Source organism: Lepisosteus platostomus, chromosome 7 (genome assembly GCF_059453375.1).
Source record: "Lepisosteus platostomus isolate fLepPlt1 chromosome 7, fLepPlt1.hap1, whole genome shotgun sequence".
Taxonomy (NCBI): Eukaryota; Metazoa; Chordata; class Actinopteri; order Semionotiformes; family Lepisosteidae; genus Lepisosteus; species Lepisosteus platostomus.
Genome location: NC_142617.1, coordinates 919,145 through 938,243, shown reverse-complemented (window position 1 = coordinate 938,243; position 19,099 = coordinate 919,145). Strand labels below are relative to the sequence as shown.

The following is a 19,099-nucleotide window of genomic DNA, read 5'->3' as shown; positions in this document are numbered from 1 at the left end:
GGGCGAAGAGACAGCACACCTGGTCCAGCAGGCCTGCAGGGCCTCTAAGAGGAGGGAACTACTGCCTCTGCCACTACGCCTGGCTATAACTGCTGAAAGTATCGCAGGGCTTTAATATTTCCAAGCCACTGCAAGATTGGGTCTTATATCTGTTTCATGCATAATTTAACCACGGAAAAATAAAACCCCTTACCGCGCTCACAAAGAGCTCCTTAAGTAAATATATGAGTAACAATAAACACGCTAAATTGCAGCCAGCAATTTTCCTGATTTTAAGCAAGCAGGACTGATGGAGTCTCCCGGGATAACAGGACACGGAATCCCATTTTCCCCTCCTCACTTCTCCTCCAGCAGGAGTGTGATCAGCAGGAAGGTGGGCGATAGACGCCGCGTGGGCACTCCTCCCTCTCCGCCAGCAGGGGAGGAAGTGGACTCAGCAGGGAGGCCCTGCGTCGGCACGATAAGGGCGTCGCGCTTCCGCCACACGAGAACACAGCCAGAGCAAAGAGACAGGCAGGGCAGGTGCTGCAGGAGCTCGGCAAGGTGGCAGAAACTGGAGCAATGCATCATTGATAATAAAAATAATAATAATAATGCATCCAACTGATTAATCTAGTTTTACAAATCTTAATGGCACAGTTAATTAAAAGCTAATTAAAGCATAAGCATTTCATACACAAACTGTACAGACATATATATTATATATCTCAAGTTTCTCATTAATGTCTCTTATACCAGGCTGCAGTGCCTCAAGCTACAGTATCCACGATACATTATTTTCTATTCTGAGGGTTTAAACCAGACAGGATTTGACAGGGATGTGGACTGATTGGAGAAACGGTTTTTCAAGGACTGAGACCAGGCCGTTTCGCACTGAGCCCTGCAGAGGGCAGATCACCACCAATGAGACAGGAGAGCAGGAGGAGTCTTTGTTGAAAGAGTTGGAGGCAAAAAGACGCAGAGAAGCAGGAATACAAAGACGCCAGAATGTACAGTACAGAGGAACACAGAGAGTCGGCCCCTGTCGCTAATTTTGAATTTAATGGCTGCAACTGTACACGTGGGTATGAGTTTATGCAGAGCTGTGCATGAGTCTCAGCCTTTGTGCACTATTCTACCCTTTTTGCTTACTGCTTTTCCTTCTTTATGCAGAAACACCTTCCTGTGCCAATCTTCTATTGAAATATTATATATTGTATTTTAAGGAGAACTCAATCCTGATGATTTTGTATTTTATTGTAATAACTTCCTCCACACATTTAAAGCTAAAAAAAAGTTAACAGATTCTATAATTAATATGAAAGAAAAATGAAAAGTCATGACTGCTTAGCTACTCAAACCATTTTCTGTGATTAATTTAGGTCCTTAGACTTCACTTAATGAGCCACAAAATAAGTTGAGTGTCTGTGTGCAGTAATACTGGTTCTCATGATTTCAGAATACAAACATCTGTCTCCGTGAGATTCCTTGGCTGAAAAATCCACCTCATTTGCCGCCAGCAGTTTACAACACCTGATTATGCAAAACTGGTCAGATGAGAGCAAAATGAAACTTTTTCATCTAAACGCATATGGTCCAAATGCAAAACCACACAATCAACACCTTCCTGACAGTCATTCATGATGGCGGCAGCATCAGGCTGAAGGCATACACAGGGCCGGAGCTAGACTGCAGTGGCTTCAGAGCAAGGAAAGTGAATGTCCTCAAGTGGCCCAGTCAATGTCCTGACCTAAATCCAATAGAGAATCTGTGAGATGTGAAAACTGTTGTCTGGAGGAGAACTCAAGGCAACCTGAGAGACCCTGAGCAAACCCGTCGTGGAGAAAGGGCAAACGTTGCACCACTGGAAGAGACTCACCAGAAAGATTTGCGGCTTCCAACAAGTAGTGAGTTCTTGGGACTGAATACCTCTGCAATCAGCATATTTAAGTGGGTTTTCTCTTTAGATTTTGCTGACATTTACCGACTGTTATCTTACCGCCGGAAATCTTCAGTCTGAGCACTTGGGTTCTGAATAAAATGTTATGCTTAAAATAATGTGAATTATTTTGTAATTTCACCACTATGGGACATCATAAAAAGAGAATGAATGCTTCTGCAAGGCACCTTATATGATTCAAACCTTTCGAATGTTCCGAATCTAGGTGTCGCGTCCGCTGGTGTGGCCTGAGCAGTCTTATGTTTTTTTTTTATATCAACAAACTCGGAAGACGAGAAGAATATTACAGGAAATCAAAGAGGAAAGATACTGTATGGACCACTGGAAAGTGACAAAATCGCTGAAGAAATCAGCCCTAGAAATGTCAAGCTCACCTATGCCCATGGGTAGTACTGCACATATTAACTGGCCTGCTTCTTAACTCAGACGCATCCTTGGCCTGTCTTTTGCAGATGGTTGGCTGCAGTGAATTTGGCTCTTTTCCATCCTGGACATGCAACCTAAACTGAATTATCAACGCTAAAGATCCTCTTGGCCTGCTTTTAGCAATCAGCACAGATACGACAGGGACCTCTGATCCCGTGCCCTTAGGACAAGTTGTATCTCAGGACAGAGGATAAACATGTTGCTACTGTTTAAATATTCTGGACTCAAGATGTGACTTGAAGAAATTTGTCACCAATTACTGTACATATACAGTATATGCTGTGTGTATACCACGCCTACACTGTGAATAACCAGAGAAGCGAAGGAGCGAAGAGACTGTTGGTTACTAATAGGATGCAAAATGAGAGTGAAAGAGAGAGAGAGCTGGCTTGTGTACCTCTGAGCTCACTTTTCCACATGGCATCCTCTGCTTGAATAAAGAGTTGAAGGCTTAATGGAGGGAAGATAAGTCTTTGCTGCTCAGCAGATAAACGCACAGTTCACAAAGCCATGCACTCTCTTTACAGGGCTCAGTGGTGCAGAAACACAGGGCAGGGTGGCAGCTGGCCTCTGTCTCAGTGCCACTGTTACTCACTGAAGGACTTCAGGACACCCCACTGTCTGTAGGCCAAGAAAGCACTTCTAAAACCCCTAAGCAAGCCTTTCTGGGGCCACTGCACTAACCACTTGGTGGCATTGCACACAATGCAAAGACCACTTAAAACATTTTGGTAACAAAATAAATTAATTGATTTATTAATTAAATCAAACTTGTAACATTTTTACAAGTTTGAATTAAGCACAAAGTCGTGAAAGTACTATATAGTCACCATGTTGTGATTGTGACATGAGGCGGCCCTTCCTGCTCACTAGTCACTGCAATGACTGATGTACTGTGATGGACCAGCGAATAAGTACAGGTTGTGCAGCAGACATTTCACCGCAGAAGTGTTCCAAAGTGATCTGTATGCACAGTTAACAGGTAAGTAGTATTTCTTGGCAAAACTGTTTCAAAGTCGAAAGCAATATTTCTGTTGGATTAAAAGAGATGTATTCACAAGCCGGCTTGTTTACAAAGTAAATTCACCGGAAGATTGGTTGCATCTTTCTGAATCGCAGAATGCAGCACTGCGCATACCTGGACATTTAGTCTATCTTGTGATGCACATTTTTTTACACATTATTGTGTACGCTTTCATTGTGGTTTGAAATGCACTCATCAATGCCAATTCCTTCTAACTATGAAATATAAAATAGTGTTGCTGTTCCCCTTTAACCCATACAGTAAGTGAGTCATAAATACAGTTTGTTCACATTCCAGAACAGGCCTGTTAATTCCTCTTGTGCCAACTGTATGCTTCCCCTCAGTGGTCCTCATGACCATCAGGGCGATCCTTAAGTCATTCACTCCAGACGTGAACATCTTCCACTTTAAGAAACATTAAAGGTTTTTCATTTAAAAATGGTTCTGGAACTTTATTTTGGTACTTTTATGAGGAACAAAAATTGGACAAGGATTTGTTTTGGGGGATACGAGCTTTGGAAGCTGTCCTGAAAGTTATTAAGGACTGTAGGAGACTGGAAGCGGCTGCCCGGCCGTGTTGTTGAAGCTGATACCCTGATCATCGGCTGCTAGAGAACAGTGTAGACGGGCCACATGGCCGCCTCTTGTTTCTCACCTGTGTAACGTTCGTAACCAACAGATGACTGCAAAGGCTTCTCAGATTAAACCATTCCTTATTGCTGGTCTATTTCCTCACTCCACATTTTAAAACATAGGGTAAGTTTCTTTTTTCCGTAAAATACAGCTACAAAAAATGAAATCTAGCTTCATTCTGAGCCAGACCAGGGGTGCGAGCTGTGGGAAAACGCAGGGCTGAGAGTCTGATAGTGGTCCTGTGTGAGACGCACAAGCCGCTCTGTGAGAAAACGCACATGAAGATCAATGCGTTTCAGTGTGGCACTCACTGCTGCTGAACCTCCCCTGGCTGATTTATCACAGTGTTTCAGATCTGCCCTTTGTCTGCAGACTCCTCCTGCACTCATACAATCAACACTCTGCCAGCTAGAGCTCCACAGCGCATGGCTGGGCAAACACTACTTAAAACACACAGTGATGAACAAAGGGACAGGCACAGGGTCACTCCACACTGAAATGTAAAGAAAAGAAACACAACGTTTCGGCTGTGGAGTCTTCCTCACCTTCTTCATCTGCTTTTTGGTAGACTTAGCCAATATAGTCCACTATGAAATGGGCTTCTCATGGAACTTAAGTCCTGTATTGACCAAAAGCTTCAAAGTGCCACATTAAAACGTTAACCAGAACACAGAAGACAGTGAGAAGGGGAGTGGGGACAGTCCAGTCAGTTAATGCACTGCTTCCCTGCCCCAGTCCTGGTATCATTCCTGAAGCAGCCAGTGAAGTGCTGCACTCCAGAGGAAGTTGAGCGAGCAGACAACTTATCATCCTGTAAGTTGGAATTAATTACACCTGTAATTTAGAAGAAGGCCCGTCCCATTTTACAGCTGAGAAACACAACAGGAACCCACAGAAGTTACTTTCTCAGCATCTAGATGCCCAGCAGGCAGCACAGGGCTTGGGGCGCTGCTGCAAGGGGCCCTGCTGAAGCTTCACCAGCTACTGTTTGGCACTCTCTGGTTTCTTTGAGAAAAAAGGCACATCTTGCCCACGTCTGCCACCTCCCCCCCGCCCCCCCGTTCCAGAAGAGACTCGGCCTTACTTTTGACGGTGAGGTACATGGACTTGCTGACGTCTGCTCCCACGTCGTTGCTGACCTTGCACAGGTAATAGCCGCTGTCCTCCTCCAGCACGTGCTTGATCAGCAGGGAGCCGTTCCCCAGCAGCTGGATCCGGCCGTTCAGGGCGATGGGCTGGAACTGCGGCACGCCGGCTCCTGCAGGGACAGGCAGGGGACGGCAGCACCGGTCAGACAGTCCTGCAGCACCCAGCACACCGGCACTGCCCTCCGCAGACACCCAGCACACTGGCACTGCCCTCCGCAGACACCCAGCACACCGGCACTGCCCTCCACAGACACCCAGCACACCGGCACTGCCCTCCGCAGACACCCAGCACACCGGCACTGCCCTCCGCAGACACCCAGCACACCGGCACTGCCCTCCGCAGACACCCAGCACACCGGCACTGCCCTCCGCAGACACCCAGCACACCGGCACTGCCCTCCACAGACACCCAGCACACCGGCACTGCCCTCCACAGACACCCAGCACACCGGCACTGCCCTCCACAGACACCCAGCACACCGGCACTGCCCTCCACAGACACCCAGCACACTGGCACTGCCCTCCACAGACACCCAGCACACCGGCACTGCCCTCCACAGACACCCAGCACACCGGCACTGCCCTCCGCAGACACCCAGCACACCGGCACTGCCCTCCGCAGACACCCAGCACACCGGCACTGCCCTCCGCAGACACCCAGCACACCGGCACTGCCCTCCGCAGACACCCAGCACACCGGCACTGCCCTCCGCAGACACCCAGCACACCGGCACTGCCCTCCGCAGACACCCAGCACACCGGCACTGCCCTCCGCAGACACCCAGCACATTTGCTGGGGCTGATGGGCCATGACCTTCATCAGCATGCACTGGCAGACGAGACCTCCAGGCCACACATGAGACACAGTCATACAGTTCCAGCAGGATTTGGGCCTGGTTAACGACAACGCTGGGCATGAAGACAAGCGGCTCTCTTCAATGGATACATCTGGGAATTGCAACTGGGTTGGAGATGCGATCCGATCTGGGCCTCCGCCGTGCAGCTCCGACAAGGCAGTGCGCTGTCCGCGTGCACTTGGGAGGTCCAGATCCGGACGGGCAGCACCAGAATATTTGGAATTAGAAGGAGAAAATCACAGAGGATATGTCCATCTTAAAAAAAGGCTGACACTATCAGAAAATTAAGACTGACAATGATGCCTTGCATTGTGGAAAACTGTGAGCTTGCAAATAAATATATATAGAATGAGCCTACATGACAGGACTGTGGAATATCTATGTCAAATCCTCATTTATACATACTCAGATGATTTAAGAGGTGCAATTAGTCAGCCCTGGCACACATGTACATTGTTACAAATGTAACAGGAGGCCAGAAAAAAATAAACACCTAGAATCAATAAATGTGCTCTTAGTGGCAGGTATTTAAAACATGCTGTAGCGGAATTGGTTTCTCAGCAACCCTTGCTTACTTCATTTAACACAGGAAAGAAACAGACTTTTCTCATTCCCTTCTGATTATTTACACACACACAGAAGAGGACGGTTTACTGGGGAGCGTGCTGTACCAGGCCCTGACTTTGTTGTGTGGTTTACAGCAAGCGAAAAGGGTGCTTTTTACTGCTGTAACCTCTAGGCTACAGAGGACTCATTCGCTGCCTTTGCTTTCATCCAGACTCGTGCTCACGGAGAAAAGCCTTGCCACGGGCCTCGAGGATGCTGTCGGAACCATTTATGAAGACCGCATGTGAAGTCATGTGAACAAACTTCCTATTGCTGGCCAAATAACCTTGAAATGCATATCTATAGCCCATTCGGCACTGCCATGCCTGTGAGAATCAGATCTGCTTCTGCAGTCTATAGCTTTTCATAGAGTAACTGGTATTTTATAGGGTATAGACGGCTCACCACACACAGCGTGTAGCTACAAAATTTTTTAAATCTTTTTAATCGTCCATGTCTTTGTCTTGATACATACATCTAAACAAGTTTTTTTTTTCTATTCAACCGAATTTCCTTTCTACTACAACTGGACTGTATAGTCAAACATATTGTGGTTGAATGGCTCTGGCTCTGTCGGTGAGCTGTAACACCCAGAGCACACAGCCCATCAAATGGGTTTTCCAGTTTCAGTTGCCTCAAAACATTCAGAATCTAGTGACTTTTCATGCAAGAAAGCGTAAAGTGTAAAACAGAAAACTGGAGAGCAGGGTTGGGCCACAAAGTGATGAGAACTCTGCAGCTGGGTGTGTTATTAACATTCATATTACCAGTGGGTTCATATTTAATAATCATTCACAGCACTGCTGTGGACTGTCAGCAGAGCGAGGATTGACAGGCGAAGCAAACTGAACCTTTTCAGTCTTGAACAGAGGAGACCATGACAGGACCTGACCCAGGTATTGAAAATCCTGCCAGGGCCTGACTGAGTCACCCCAGTGGCTGAATCGTGGACTAGAGGACACAAGTGGGAAGTGGGAGGGATTCCCTGTAACACAGAGAGCAGGAGGCACTTCTTTACTCAGAGGGCTGCGAACAAGCTTCCTAGCCATGTTGCTTCTTTCAAGAAACAGTGAGATATGATCCTCTATTCAATGAACTTTCATTTAACTTTCTTAATTGATTTCGATCAATCCTCCTTATGTCTTTATTTGCAGAGCCTCCATAAAGTAATACATCTTGCTGCTTCCAGGTCAAAATAACAACATGGCAATAGCAACAAGCAATGGAAGAAACACCAGCTGCATCATGGAGAAACTTTCACATTGCTGATGGGCTACCCCTGCTACTCAGTTCGGTCACTTCTTTGCCACTCAGGGAAAAGCTTGGTGCAGAACTTTGGGTTGGACCCCTAGAATTACGAGGGGAGACAGAAGGGCCTCAAGTCCATGATGCTGCTGGAGAACAGGCAGCAGAATGACCCTTTTCACCACCGTACTGATTCTGTGCTGTGTTGTAACTGTGTAAGTCATAAAAACGGCAAGCATAGTGAAAAAAAATCACAAGGTAACAGATGTCCAAGACAAAACTGTTTTGTTTAAAATACTTCATTGGGCTGTGACATCACAAGACAGCGGTCACCTACGGATTTCACCTCCATGGGTGACTGCTGTAGGAAATCCAGCAGTCTGCACGTGCCCAGCTTTCTGCAACTATTAAACGATAGAAATATCAAGGACGCATAAAGTGCATTAAGCTTATGTACGAATCATCTCCGTAATTAGCATGCAGCAAGGTTGGGAATAAGACATTCCGTGTGCGGTGGGATTTTGTCCTTAATTAAAAATGCATTCAAGCACTTGTGGTTAGCTGGAGGTCAAGTGGGGGCACTACTCAGATTCTGTTGCATTAGACAGAGAGAGAGAGGTAGGAGAGAAATATTGTTCAAGGATTATGCAAAATACAAAGAGAATTACTTCTTATGCTAATAGTATCTGACCTTTATTTTTTTCCCCCTTGTGCTGTTCTAATTGGCCGCGGTCGTGCTGAGAGGACAGAGTGACCCGAGTGCCCAGGTGCCAAGTGGCAGGCCGACAAATTGGAGGTACATCTCCGGTGAGCGAGCAGCCCGTGTCACTGTCATCAAAGGGCTAACTAAAACTGTCAGCCACCATTAATCAGAACTGAGGCCTGATTCCTTCCGAAGGTTTCAGCCTGAACCAAGTTCCTCTGTTCCACTGATCGCCAAGGACAGCCGCTGCCTGAACCAGCTACAGTACATCAGCCAAGCTACCCCTGCTCTCGGTCCCTCTCTGCTATCACTTGACCCACCCACCTCCCGTCTTTGTATCAGGTGCACATCTCTTGCATCCCATGAGACATCTCTGTGTCTCACTCATGCTCATGTGTTTATATCCCATGAGACATCTCTGTGTCTCACTCATGTTCATGTGTTTATATCCCATGAGACATTTCTGTGTCTCATGCATCTCTTTGTATCATGGGCAGATCTCTGTGTTTTGTCAGGTGACTTGTGATGAGTTCCCAATCTCCAATTTCCATTTCTGTAAGATGAGTCCTGTCAGCACAACATTGGGTTCACAACATTCCTTGGAATTCATACTATCCTCAGTTTCACGGGGGCAATTAATGAATTCCCCCATAAAAAATAGACTAAGAATGAACAATACCGGGCTGAAAGGTGCAATGCAATCTGACTCTTGGAAAATATGAAAAAAGTGCATCTCTTCAGAGTCTGTTTAGGTCATCTGGTGTTTCTACTCTTCTACCAAATGGTCATCTTGCAATTGAATTTTAGACATTAGCTCTTTAGTGAAAAAAGAAAAACACTTTCTACTAAGAAGGTTTTATCCCACTATCAGGCCACATCACAAGCAATCTTAAATATACTGTATTACTGCTCAGCCTTCATATGATGTGTTATGAGTGGGCTAAGCTTCCTGGCCTGTAGCACAGCTTCATGTGTGCAAAATGTATAAGTCTGTCACAGAAAACACAATGTCAGGCAGACAGCCACGCAGGCCAGGCTCACAGCATCTCCTGAAATTAGGTCATCTTGCCACTTGCTGGAGCTGTGCTTCAAGTAAACCCTGTTATCTGGTGCACCAGACAAGATCACTCTCCTTCTTTAAAAGCAGACACAAATGAATTTTGGCACCTTACAGCTCCACTGTTTTGAAGCTCTCTGTCTTATGACCCAGTGGTTTGTATTCAGCTAATGTTTCATAATATAATGGTTTTTATACTTTGATGTGCTATGAATATGATAATGCATACTGAGCAATTTAAAAGAACCGTTAATATTTTCTTGCTGAAAATGACAAACAATTTGAGGTTATAAATGTTGAAAAACAGAAATTGAACTGCCATGTATATCATGGTACAGTACATACAGTATATTATGTATTAGTAATATAAAGCATATTTTACAGTTTGTATATATATATTATAAAGCATTAAAATATATACAGTGGTGCTATAATCAACCATAACTACAAGATTGACATCTTTGTGGTTATAATAACTTGATGTCAGTGTCAGTGCTACGCCACAACACGTTTTGGCAAATTAGATGCAGATGAACCTTCCTTTCATTGTGATGGTTTTGAGGGAAGTGTCTGCAATAGAAAAGGAGGGGCTTGACTTTCGCCTCTTACAGCTCCACTCAAGGGCCAGGAGAAAACATCAGGGAATAAACATGGCAGCAGTTTAATAGTGTTCAGAGCTCACTGAGTGAAAATGATTAGAAGAAAGTGTTTAAAGTGTTTTATATTGTAGATAGGTCTGCTTTGTGCAATGATCACACAGTCCAGGACAATGGTATTGTTTCACTTCTGTGCAAATAAATACACACATTTAAATACTGTATGTCACTTCCAAGAATTAATTATGAATTATGCAACAGCAATTGTGTACCAGTTTTGGTGCTTGTTCCCTGTTTTTCAAATACTGTGCTACAGTGATTTGTGTACTAACAGAAATGACAACTCAAAAGCTTTTGGTGTTGGTAAAGGGATACAATAACAACACAATGGACACACAGAGTACATGCACACACTGCTGTGCAGACGTCCTGGACACAATCAGGAGTTTACAATATGTGCACTATGAGCACATAATGAGTGTCACTATTTTTTTCTGAAAGCCTCAACTAGGGTTTCCACTACTATAACTAATTAAACTGTTATTGATACAGCTTGGTTTGGAAGGGAACAATCCATGATTGTTGTTTAGCATCTTGAATTCTCACTGATGAGCTTCTTCAGACACCTGATCCCAGAACCTCAGTGTGAAATACTTGTGATCAGGCTACGTGAAGTGTTGCTGCAGCTCATCCATCACCAATCAGTTCTAATCGTCCCATTGTCAGGTGTTCCTCGGCATCAGCATCCTTCCATCCTCTCTGCACGCCCTCAGAGCTAAAAGTCTATGTTTCATACAACAAAATACAGATCTAATACAGGGTTGAGAGACAATTGCGAAAATATCAGGTGATGATCACCTGAGAACTGTGTTTCTGAATATAGAATGAAAAGCACTGGGTGAAAAGTGTATGACAATCCTAAATGCCTAAGACTTTTGTGAAGTGTATTATTAACATAGTAATAAGACAACATTTCCTCTGTATTTTCTATAATCCTTCACCAGAATGAAGAGAGTGAATGAATGAATTGAATTTCAGAGCTGCAATACCATGCCATGGAAATGAAGCCTTTAGTTTTTTGTGAATCCTACATCCCGGAGCACCTCTTCCCATTCAAAATGTTCAAAGGCTTCATGGTCTCATGAGACCGGTGTCTCCCACCGGCTCTATGATCGATCTCACTAAACTGACAGCGAAATCTGGCGTCAATCCCATCTCGATCATTCCCAGACCAGCGAAGCCCGGTGCTTGCCTGGCCTGCCACAAGCCCTTGAGCGGGATGAGGCGCGCTCACCTTTGGAATATTTCCACACGATGGTGGGCACAGGGTAGCCTTCCGCGGAGCAGTTCAGGATCACAGCCTTGCCATAGATCCCATCCTGATCGCCTGGCTGGACTACAAACCTCGGGGGCACTGCGCAGAGAACACGGGACGGGTAAGACGACAGAGGGAAGGAACAGGCAAAACCAACCAACGATGCGGAAATTTCAAATGAGCTGTGAGTGAAAACTTGCATTGCACCAGATCCTAAGGCGTGCTCGTAGGAGCTCTGCAGTTTCCTCCAGGTAGCTGACACACACACACGGGCTCAGTTTTTCTGGAGAGTACAAAGTGAGCGAATTGCTGAATCTGCTATGGAGTGGGCAGTGCTTCCGCAGGGAATAAATGGGAACAGCTAGTTTATTGACTTTCATATGCTTAGGTACTGTTTATACTGTGCAGTATGTTGAATAAAGGACTGGAAAAGATATAAAAGAGCACATCTACAATCTTCCCACTTGTATTTTCTGAGGTCTGCTTTAATAATAATAATAATAATAATAATAATAATAATAATAATAATAATAATAATAATAATTCCTTATGTCTATATTTTCGAGAAAGGCTATGGGATTTTTAATGACCACAGAGAGTCAGGACCTCGGTTTTATGCCTCATCTGAAGGGCTGCATCGTTTTTCTAGTATAATGTCCAACCCAGTCATTAGGACCCACATGGACTGCAGGGCCCCCTACTGGCCTCACTAACACCTCACCAAGCAGCAGCCTCAGCTTTCCCAGGAGGTCTCCCATCCAGGTACTAGCCAGGCTCACACCCGTTGAGCTTCAGTGGGCTGCCAGTGGTGAGTTGCGGGGTGATATGGCTGCTTCCTGAGGTGTCTCAAGGTGCCCCAGCAGAGCTTCGATGAGTTCTGCAACGGACAGCTCGAACCCGAGCCCGCGCCGGCCTCACCTCTCACGATCAGCTGGCTCTGGTGCTCCACGGCCGCAGCGTCGTTGCTGGCGATGCAGGTGTAGTTGCCGTTGTGCATCAGCGAGAGGTTGGAGATGCGCAGGGAGCTGGTGAAGTCGATGTTGTCGATGGTGACGCCCAGGCTGGCGGGGATGGGCCGGCCGTCCTTCTGCCAGGTGATGGTGATGGGCAGGTCGCCGGAGACCACCACGCAGGGGATGAAGACGCGCTGGCCGATGGAGAAGCGTGGGAACTCGAAGGGCTGGATGAAGGGGGGGACTGGAAGGCAAAGAGCCATCACTCATACACTGCTCCCCGCACTGCTGCAGGGCACTCGTCTCTTCGCATACCCAGAACTAGCCCTCCATCCGTTTCCTAACCGTATCCAGACACGGCACACCCTGGACGGGTCGCCAGAGCCACATGTCCACAACACCGGTGGAGCAGCAGTTGCTTCTAAAACACCACCACACACCTGTCACAAAACACTGAACAGCTCACGGCCCTTCAGCCCTACTCTTTCACAGCTCTGGTTGTGTTTTTCTACGTGCTATTGTTTGTAACAACAGTAATTCTACAAAATAATAAAAGATTTCATTCTGTGTCAGAAAAGAAAGTATAAAAAGGGTTTTGGAATAAAGTCTAAGCGTTTCGCATTTTAAAACAATTCAAGCAAAGCTGGATTCTAAGAATACTCGAATACAGTATATACTGTATCTAAATGTATTATTAAAGAAAAAAATAATATTCTGGAAATTAACTTTTTCCACAAAACACAAAATGCTGAAAAGCTCATGAATGCTGCACATTAATGTGTGCACCCCGTTCTTACTGCGGCATGAGTGAGCCTGGTGCTCCAGCCTGTCAGGGGCAATGATGGCAGGAGTGCTCTCTCACTCTTACGAGTAGTGTGAGCCTGTTGACTGGGGCAAGTACTGTCGAGGTGTGTTCATTCACTCTCATCTGTTTTATCACCCTGTCAACTGACCGAACTGCAGAAGCACTCTTCCACCATAATGAACCAGGTTAGCCCATTAGCTGCAGTCTCTGAACATGCGCTCATTGTCTTTACAAAGTCTTTTTAGCCTCCCAGCTCTGACTGGTACACAGAGTACAGTGTGAAAGTGCAATACCAGGTATAAGGGCTCGGGCAGGGCCTCAACCTCATCTTAAAGTGACACTGACTCTTCTGGCTCGTGATTAATGAATTAACCTCTTAGCCTCTACGTTGGAAGCACCCAGCTTCTTTTTCAAGACGGTGCTGATTTTAGTTTTCCATTTAATGGATTTTCTTTGGGAACTTTGGGAATTCAAGGTGAAAGTGACACAAAGCCCTCCTGCTGCTTTGGAAACTGAACTCCCTGGGACATAAGAGCAAAATGGGAGCAGACAGGGCCTCTCTGAGGTGTGTGAACAGTTTCTGTCCCCCAGTTCAGAAGGAAATCTGTGCACAGAGTTACTGTCATGATGCAAAGCCATGTGCAGGATAGTGAGAGCATGTCAGACAGATTGGAATATTTATGGCGGTATGAAAACACTTGTATCTTGGGAAATCAGAAACCCAACGGGAAGCTGGTGCTTCAGGTTTCTCTGGCTTCCCAAGGACACACTTAGATGGTGTCAGAACCATCCCAGCATGCTCTTGCTCCTGCTGGTCCTGCGCTTTCGGCCATGAGTCCTGCCGTGAGGTAACTGACGAGTGAAGACAGCCTGCCGGCTGCATCACCGTCTCAAACCCGTCTCAACACGGCCTTGCAAGTCAGCGTTAACGAGGAGAAAAAACCAGAGGCAGCGCTGCGATAAACAACACTTTAGTGCTTATTTAATTCGTGGCAAATTTGTGGAAACAGCTTCTCCAGGGATTTTATAGCCACTGAAAGAATGAGCTTCGTTTGAGAATCAATGAGTTAAAATAACACTGAAATAACCAACGCTTTGGCACTTATTTAATTCACAACAAAGTAAGGATAATGGACTCCAGGGATTTTACAAGCTGCTTCAGAATTTTAAGCATCAGCGGTGCAAATGAACTAACTTGATTGTAATGGAAGCAGCACTTTGTTTCTTGTCCTCTTCCCTCCTCTGCATAACGCGTAAGCAAAAAGACCAGTACGAAGCACCACAACCACACATGCTGTTCACAGCTGGCGTCTCAGCGCAGTGCACACGTGGACTGATGTTTTCACTGGTGAGGAGCTGTGCTTCCCAGGATGTCAGCTCGTTAGCAGCAAGACATGAAATTCTCTGAACCCGTAACATTGCTGAGATGATTCTCCCCAGATGCAGAGTTCTGGGACTGCTATGCAAAGTACAAACGGCAAAGTTCTGGGTTCATACGACTGCAAGGAAGAGTGAAAGGTCACCTTTCCCCAGCGGACAGCAGTGAGCCCTTTCCTTGTGTTTTTGCTTTTGACAGAGGCTACAAACAGCATTTGAGCACAAGGGGCTCCCACTACGCTCCAGCTCAAACCTGATTTTTTTAAATGAATCAAGGCACTTTTCCTCATGTGCTCTGCAACTTTCTAAGCCACAAGCAGTCCAGGGCAGTATGAATGCTCTGTCAAGCCTGATGCTAAAGACGTCTCTGCTCCTGTTCTTGTCTTCTGTACTCTACAGGGCCAAGGCTCTCGTCTTCGAGGGCCAGAGTGTTTCCCAATTTTCACTGCACCACATCAACGCCCTTTTCCCACTCCCATTCTTAACCCGAGAATGATTAAAAGAGACATATAAACCCTGCCAGACCGCGGCTCATCCTACTGCGTGCTCTGCACCAAAAGCTGGAGAGAAGGGCTTCTCAGTTCTGGTGCCTGGGACCCCTGCACCTGCTGGTTTCACTGCTGCACCTGCTCAGCTGTGTCATTTAACCCTCGGCTGAGCTGCCAAGGTGAGCATGAAAAGGGGGGAATTGTAGTCGACTCATGGAAATTAACAATTGCAAAGAAACATCACATACGTCCAGGAGCCAATACCAGCTCAAGAGTGCATGAAAATCCAATGAGAGCCCAGCTGCAACTGAGGGATCCCAGGCTCTGAATTTGGGGACCTCCCTCTGCAGGCTCAGCAAGGGGGTGTGTACCTTTGACAGTGACGTGCACACTCTGGCTTGTGGATAGCTGGGGCTGGACCAGCACGTTGCAGGTGTACTCTCCCTCATCCACCTCCTTCTGGACGTCCGACAGCTTCAGGGTGCCGTTGTTCTCGAAGGCAACCTGGCGGTGATTGAAGGGCAGCAGGTTGGAGTTCTTGTACCACTTGATGGAGTAGTAGGGGTAGCCAATCACACGGCAGTGGATGTACGTGTCCCGCCCAGCAATGGCTGTGATGTTTTTCATTGGCCGGATGCTGGCAGGCCCTTAAAAACAGAACAGCAAGAACACTCTTTAAAACAATTTTGAGAAACAGAACAAAATCACACCGTCTCTTCACAACAGTGCCATGAACAATTGCTCTGTTTGCCCCTCAAAAGAGGAGCTCTGTCTTCTGCGATGCAGCTAAACTTGGGAGGCAAGATGTTGGGTGGCAGAAACAGGTTAGAGGTTAGTATCTGGATGCCCGGATGTAGAAATATCCAGATTTTTCGTCACTGCTGTTTGTCAGTAGTGTACCAATGACAAAACAATCCACCTGTGAAGAAACAACAGGAAAATCTATAAAAAAAATATATTTCTATCCACTTGAATAACCATAAGTTTCATAAGGGATGTATAATTTACAATAAATACAAAGTGGAAGTAAAAATTGAATGTAAACAGCTTTATTGTGTAGAATCTGTGGTTGAAAAAATAAAAACAGAGGAACAAAAACAGGAATGTGTGATTTTAGAAACTGGCAGCAAGGCGATGCTTTTCATCAGTGTGAGTTCTGTAAATTATTTATGCTTTTCTCTTTCAGAAAGGGCTTCCACACTCTCAAAGTCAAATCGTTAAGAAACAAGTTCAGGACGTCAAGAGAGGATTTATTTTCTGAACAAGAACTAGATAACATACGTGAAAGTGCAATTAATAAACGTAAAAAAAGATATCATATAACTGTTAAGTGTTTTTTTAAGTTTCAGTTCATAGATTCACTTAATACTTTCCCGAACTGCAGCCACAGATCCTTACCTGTACAATGCGCCCTTTTCTGTAAGAAGCAAAAACAGTACATTTGTGACAAAAGAAACAAGACTGTTCGATCGGAAACTGAAAGCACGATAATTTAGAGTACACCATTTTCAGCCACAGCCAGGAATCAAATCAAACTTTATTGTACCTTTTCCCTCCTATTGCATGCTGGGTCTGGGAGTTTCCCACATCTCTCTTCAATGCCCTTCAGCGCAGGTGTTCCTGTAAGCACTTTGTCAAACTTACCCATTTGCAAAGCCAACAGCCAACCAAATTGTTTTTTTTCTATAGACACTTGCACACATACTTCCAGCCAGACTGACAAACTACAAACTAACCGTCACGTTCAACTGAACAAGGCTTAATTTAATCAAAAATGAAAATTTTGTCTCATAGGCCAAACTAATCGAAATTAAAAAAACAAAAGCTGGTATAACCCTAATGAAATTTGCCTGATTAAAAATAAGTCCACATTCATGTTTACTGCTCTTATTCATATTAGAATTTAGGACCAAAAATGGACTTTAAGGGACCTTTTCATAAAAGTGAGAACAGGAACATCAATAAGTATGAATAGATTCAATCTGAATAATAATCTGTACTGACTCCTGCGGAGTTCCTTTGCTCACATAAAGCAGCAGTGTTCTCTGGGCTCAGTCTGCCACATGGAGACCTGCGGGTTTCCTTCCACAGCGATATGAATCTACACTTCCAGGGCAGAACGCCTGTTTGTAATAACTGACAATTCTCCAACGAGAAGAGGCAAAGAGTCTGTGCTTCTCAGGTTCCAAGTCACATTAGACCTTTAAGTCTTACTTAAGACCTCGGAGCCCTGCTTGCCTGGACCCTGTTCACAGTGGTCAGCTCGTTGCTTATTTCAGGGTCGAAACGAGTATTCGCCTCCACAGTCCAAAGGGGAAGAATAATTTGTGAAGGGGGCGGAGGGTGCGTGTGAGGTCTCCATCGCATCCGGACCCTGCCTGTTATTGAGGGGCTCCCCAGCTGCGCCCCTCTTGGGCAGCACATTCTATAGCACCCCTTGAACCAGCAGCGACTCCAGAGCTGTGCAGGAGGGCAGGACTGCACACCTTGTCCAGGTGAACCTGGACTGAGCTCCCTGAACCCCCTCCCTTCAAAGAACTGCTGCCCTGGTCCCCTCGTGGAGCAGACTCCACCGGCAACCGGCCTGCAAAACTGTCAACTAGCAGAAGCCTGGGTAAGTGGGGGGCATGTTTCTCCTCAGCCATGTGGAAACTGTTATTTGAAAAGCTCCCCAACATGAAGCCATGAGCTGGGATTAGATAAGGAATACTGCATGGCCGAAATGATTGCCGAGACACGTGAACATTAATTAAACCAATCCAGGCTACATTTTGTTTCAGTTGTAGAAATTTCAGTTGAAAACCAATTGATGTAAAACACATGGACAAAACAAGCAAGATGACAGAGGCTGGCTGTCAGATCCATGTACACACTTGTAAAAGCGACCAGGAAGACATACTGTACCTGCTCACAAAGATACTTATTATACATTCAGTACAAACACAAACACACACACACCATTACAGACATATACAGCATATGTACTGTACATACTGTACGGAATACATATTCTAAATGGAAAATGCAATGATTTCTGGAATGAAACAACTTTGATTAGGTTGAATAGACATACTTAAGGACAACTCACAGGCAGCTGAAGGCTAGTTATCTCCGGACGGATGTACAGGAAGGACTTTCATGCAAACAGGCCAATAAACATGCACACCGAACAGTTAACAGGGCAGGGAAACACAAACTGAATAAATGTGGATATAATGACAAGCATGATTGGTCAATAAGAATAATTCAGGACAAATACGTGGATGTACAGTGTATGTAGATAGGTACATTATATTTTAAACAAGAAATGTGTGCATAATTGTGAAGACAATTAGTGTTAAATACTACATTTTCAAGAAGGGATATACAATGAAACTTTTTTAAAGTAGTCTCAGCAGTACTTAAGGCTGAATTGTAGTGTTTGGAAAATTGCTGATTTAAAAAAAATGGCAAAAAGAACATAGAGTACATATTGTATATATATATGAATAAAAAATGAGGTAATGTTATATTAGCAAGTAAGAGTTATCTAAAATTATACGATCAGTCTTCTATACAAAGATATTTTAGTTGGTTTGTTTGTTATAATTATGCTTCCCAGAGAATTTATGTTTTTTTCAATTAAACAGATTTCAATTGAACAGCTAAGCTAAGGTGTGGCCAGTTGTCATCATTTCTTCTTATTACAGCACAGTAGGATGGGGATTTTTCAAGTGATGAAAGGCAGAGGGGATGAAGAGCAAGACTGTATTTTCACAGCAAGGTGGAAGAGGCAGCTGCGATTGTGAAGATGAGGGATGAGACACAATGGAGGAGCGACCGGGAATCAGACCTACAAGCAGAAAGACTAATTTGGATGGAGCAAAATAACAACAATGGAGGGAAAAGAAACGGAATAAAAGAACAAAACCTGCAACTGAAAAAGAG

General features: G+C 45.1%; 1 protein-coding gene across 2 annotated transcripts in view; it reads right to left on the bottom strand.

The window, feature by feature from the left end:
• LOC148657726 (cell adhesion molecule DSCAM) overlaps nt 1-19,099 on the bottom strand; it is a 165,830-nt gene that overhangs the window by 32,756 nt on the left and 113,975 nt on the right. For both annotated transcript variants that reach the window (XM_088638376.1, XM_088638377.1), the window contains exons 8-11: nt 15,544-15,819; nt 12,468-12,746; nt 11,529-11,648; nt 5,107-5,280 (exon numbers count right to left, since the gene is read on the bottom strand). In XM_088638376.1, the coding sequence (XP_088494502.1) occupies nt 5,107-5,280; nt 11,529-11,648; nt 12,468-12,746; nt 15,544-15,819 (849 nt within the window). The remainder of the gene's footprint in view (nt 1-5,106; nt 5,281-11,528; nt 11,649-12,467; nt 12,747-15,543; nt 15,820-19,099) is intronic.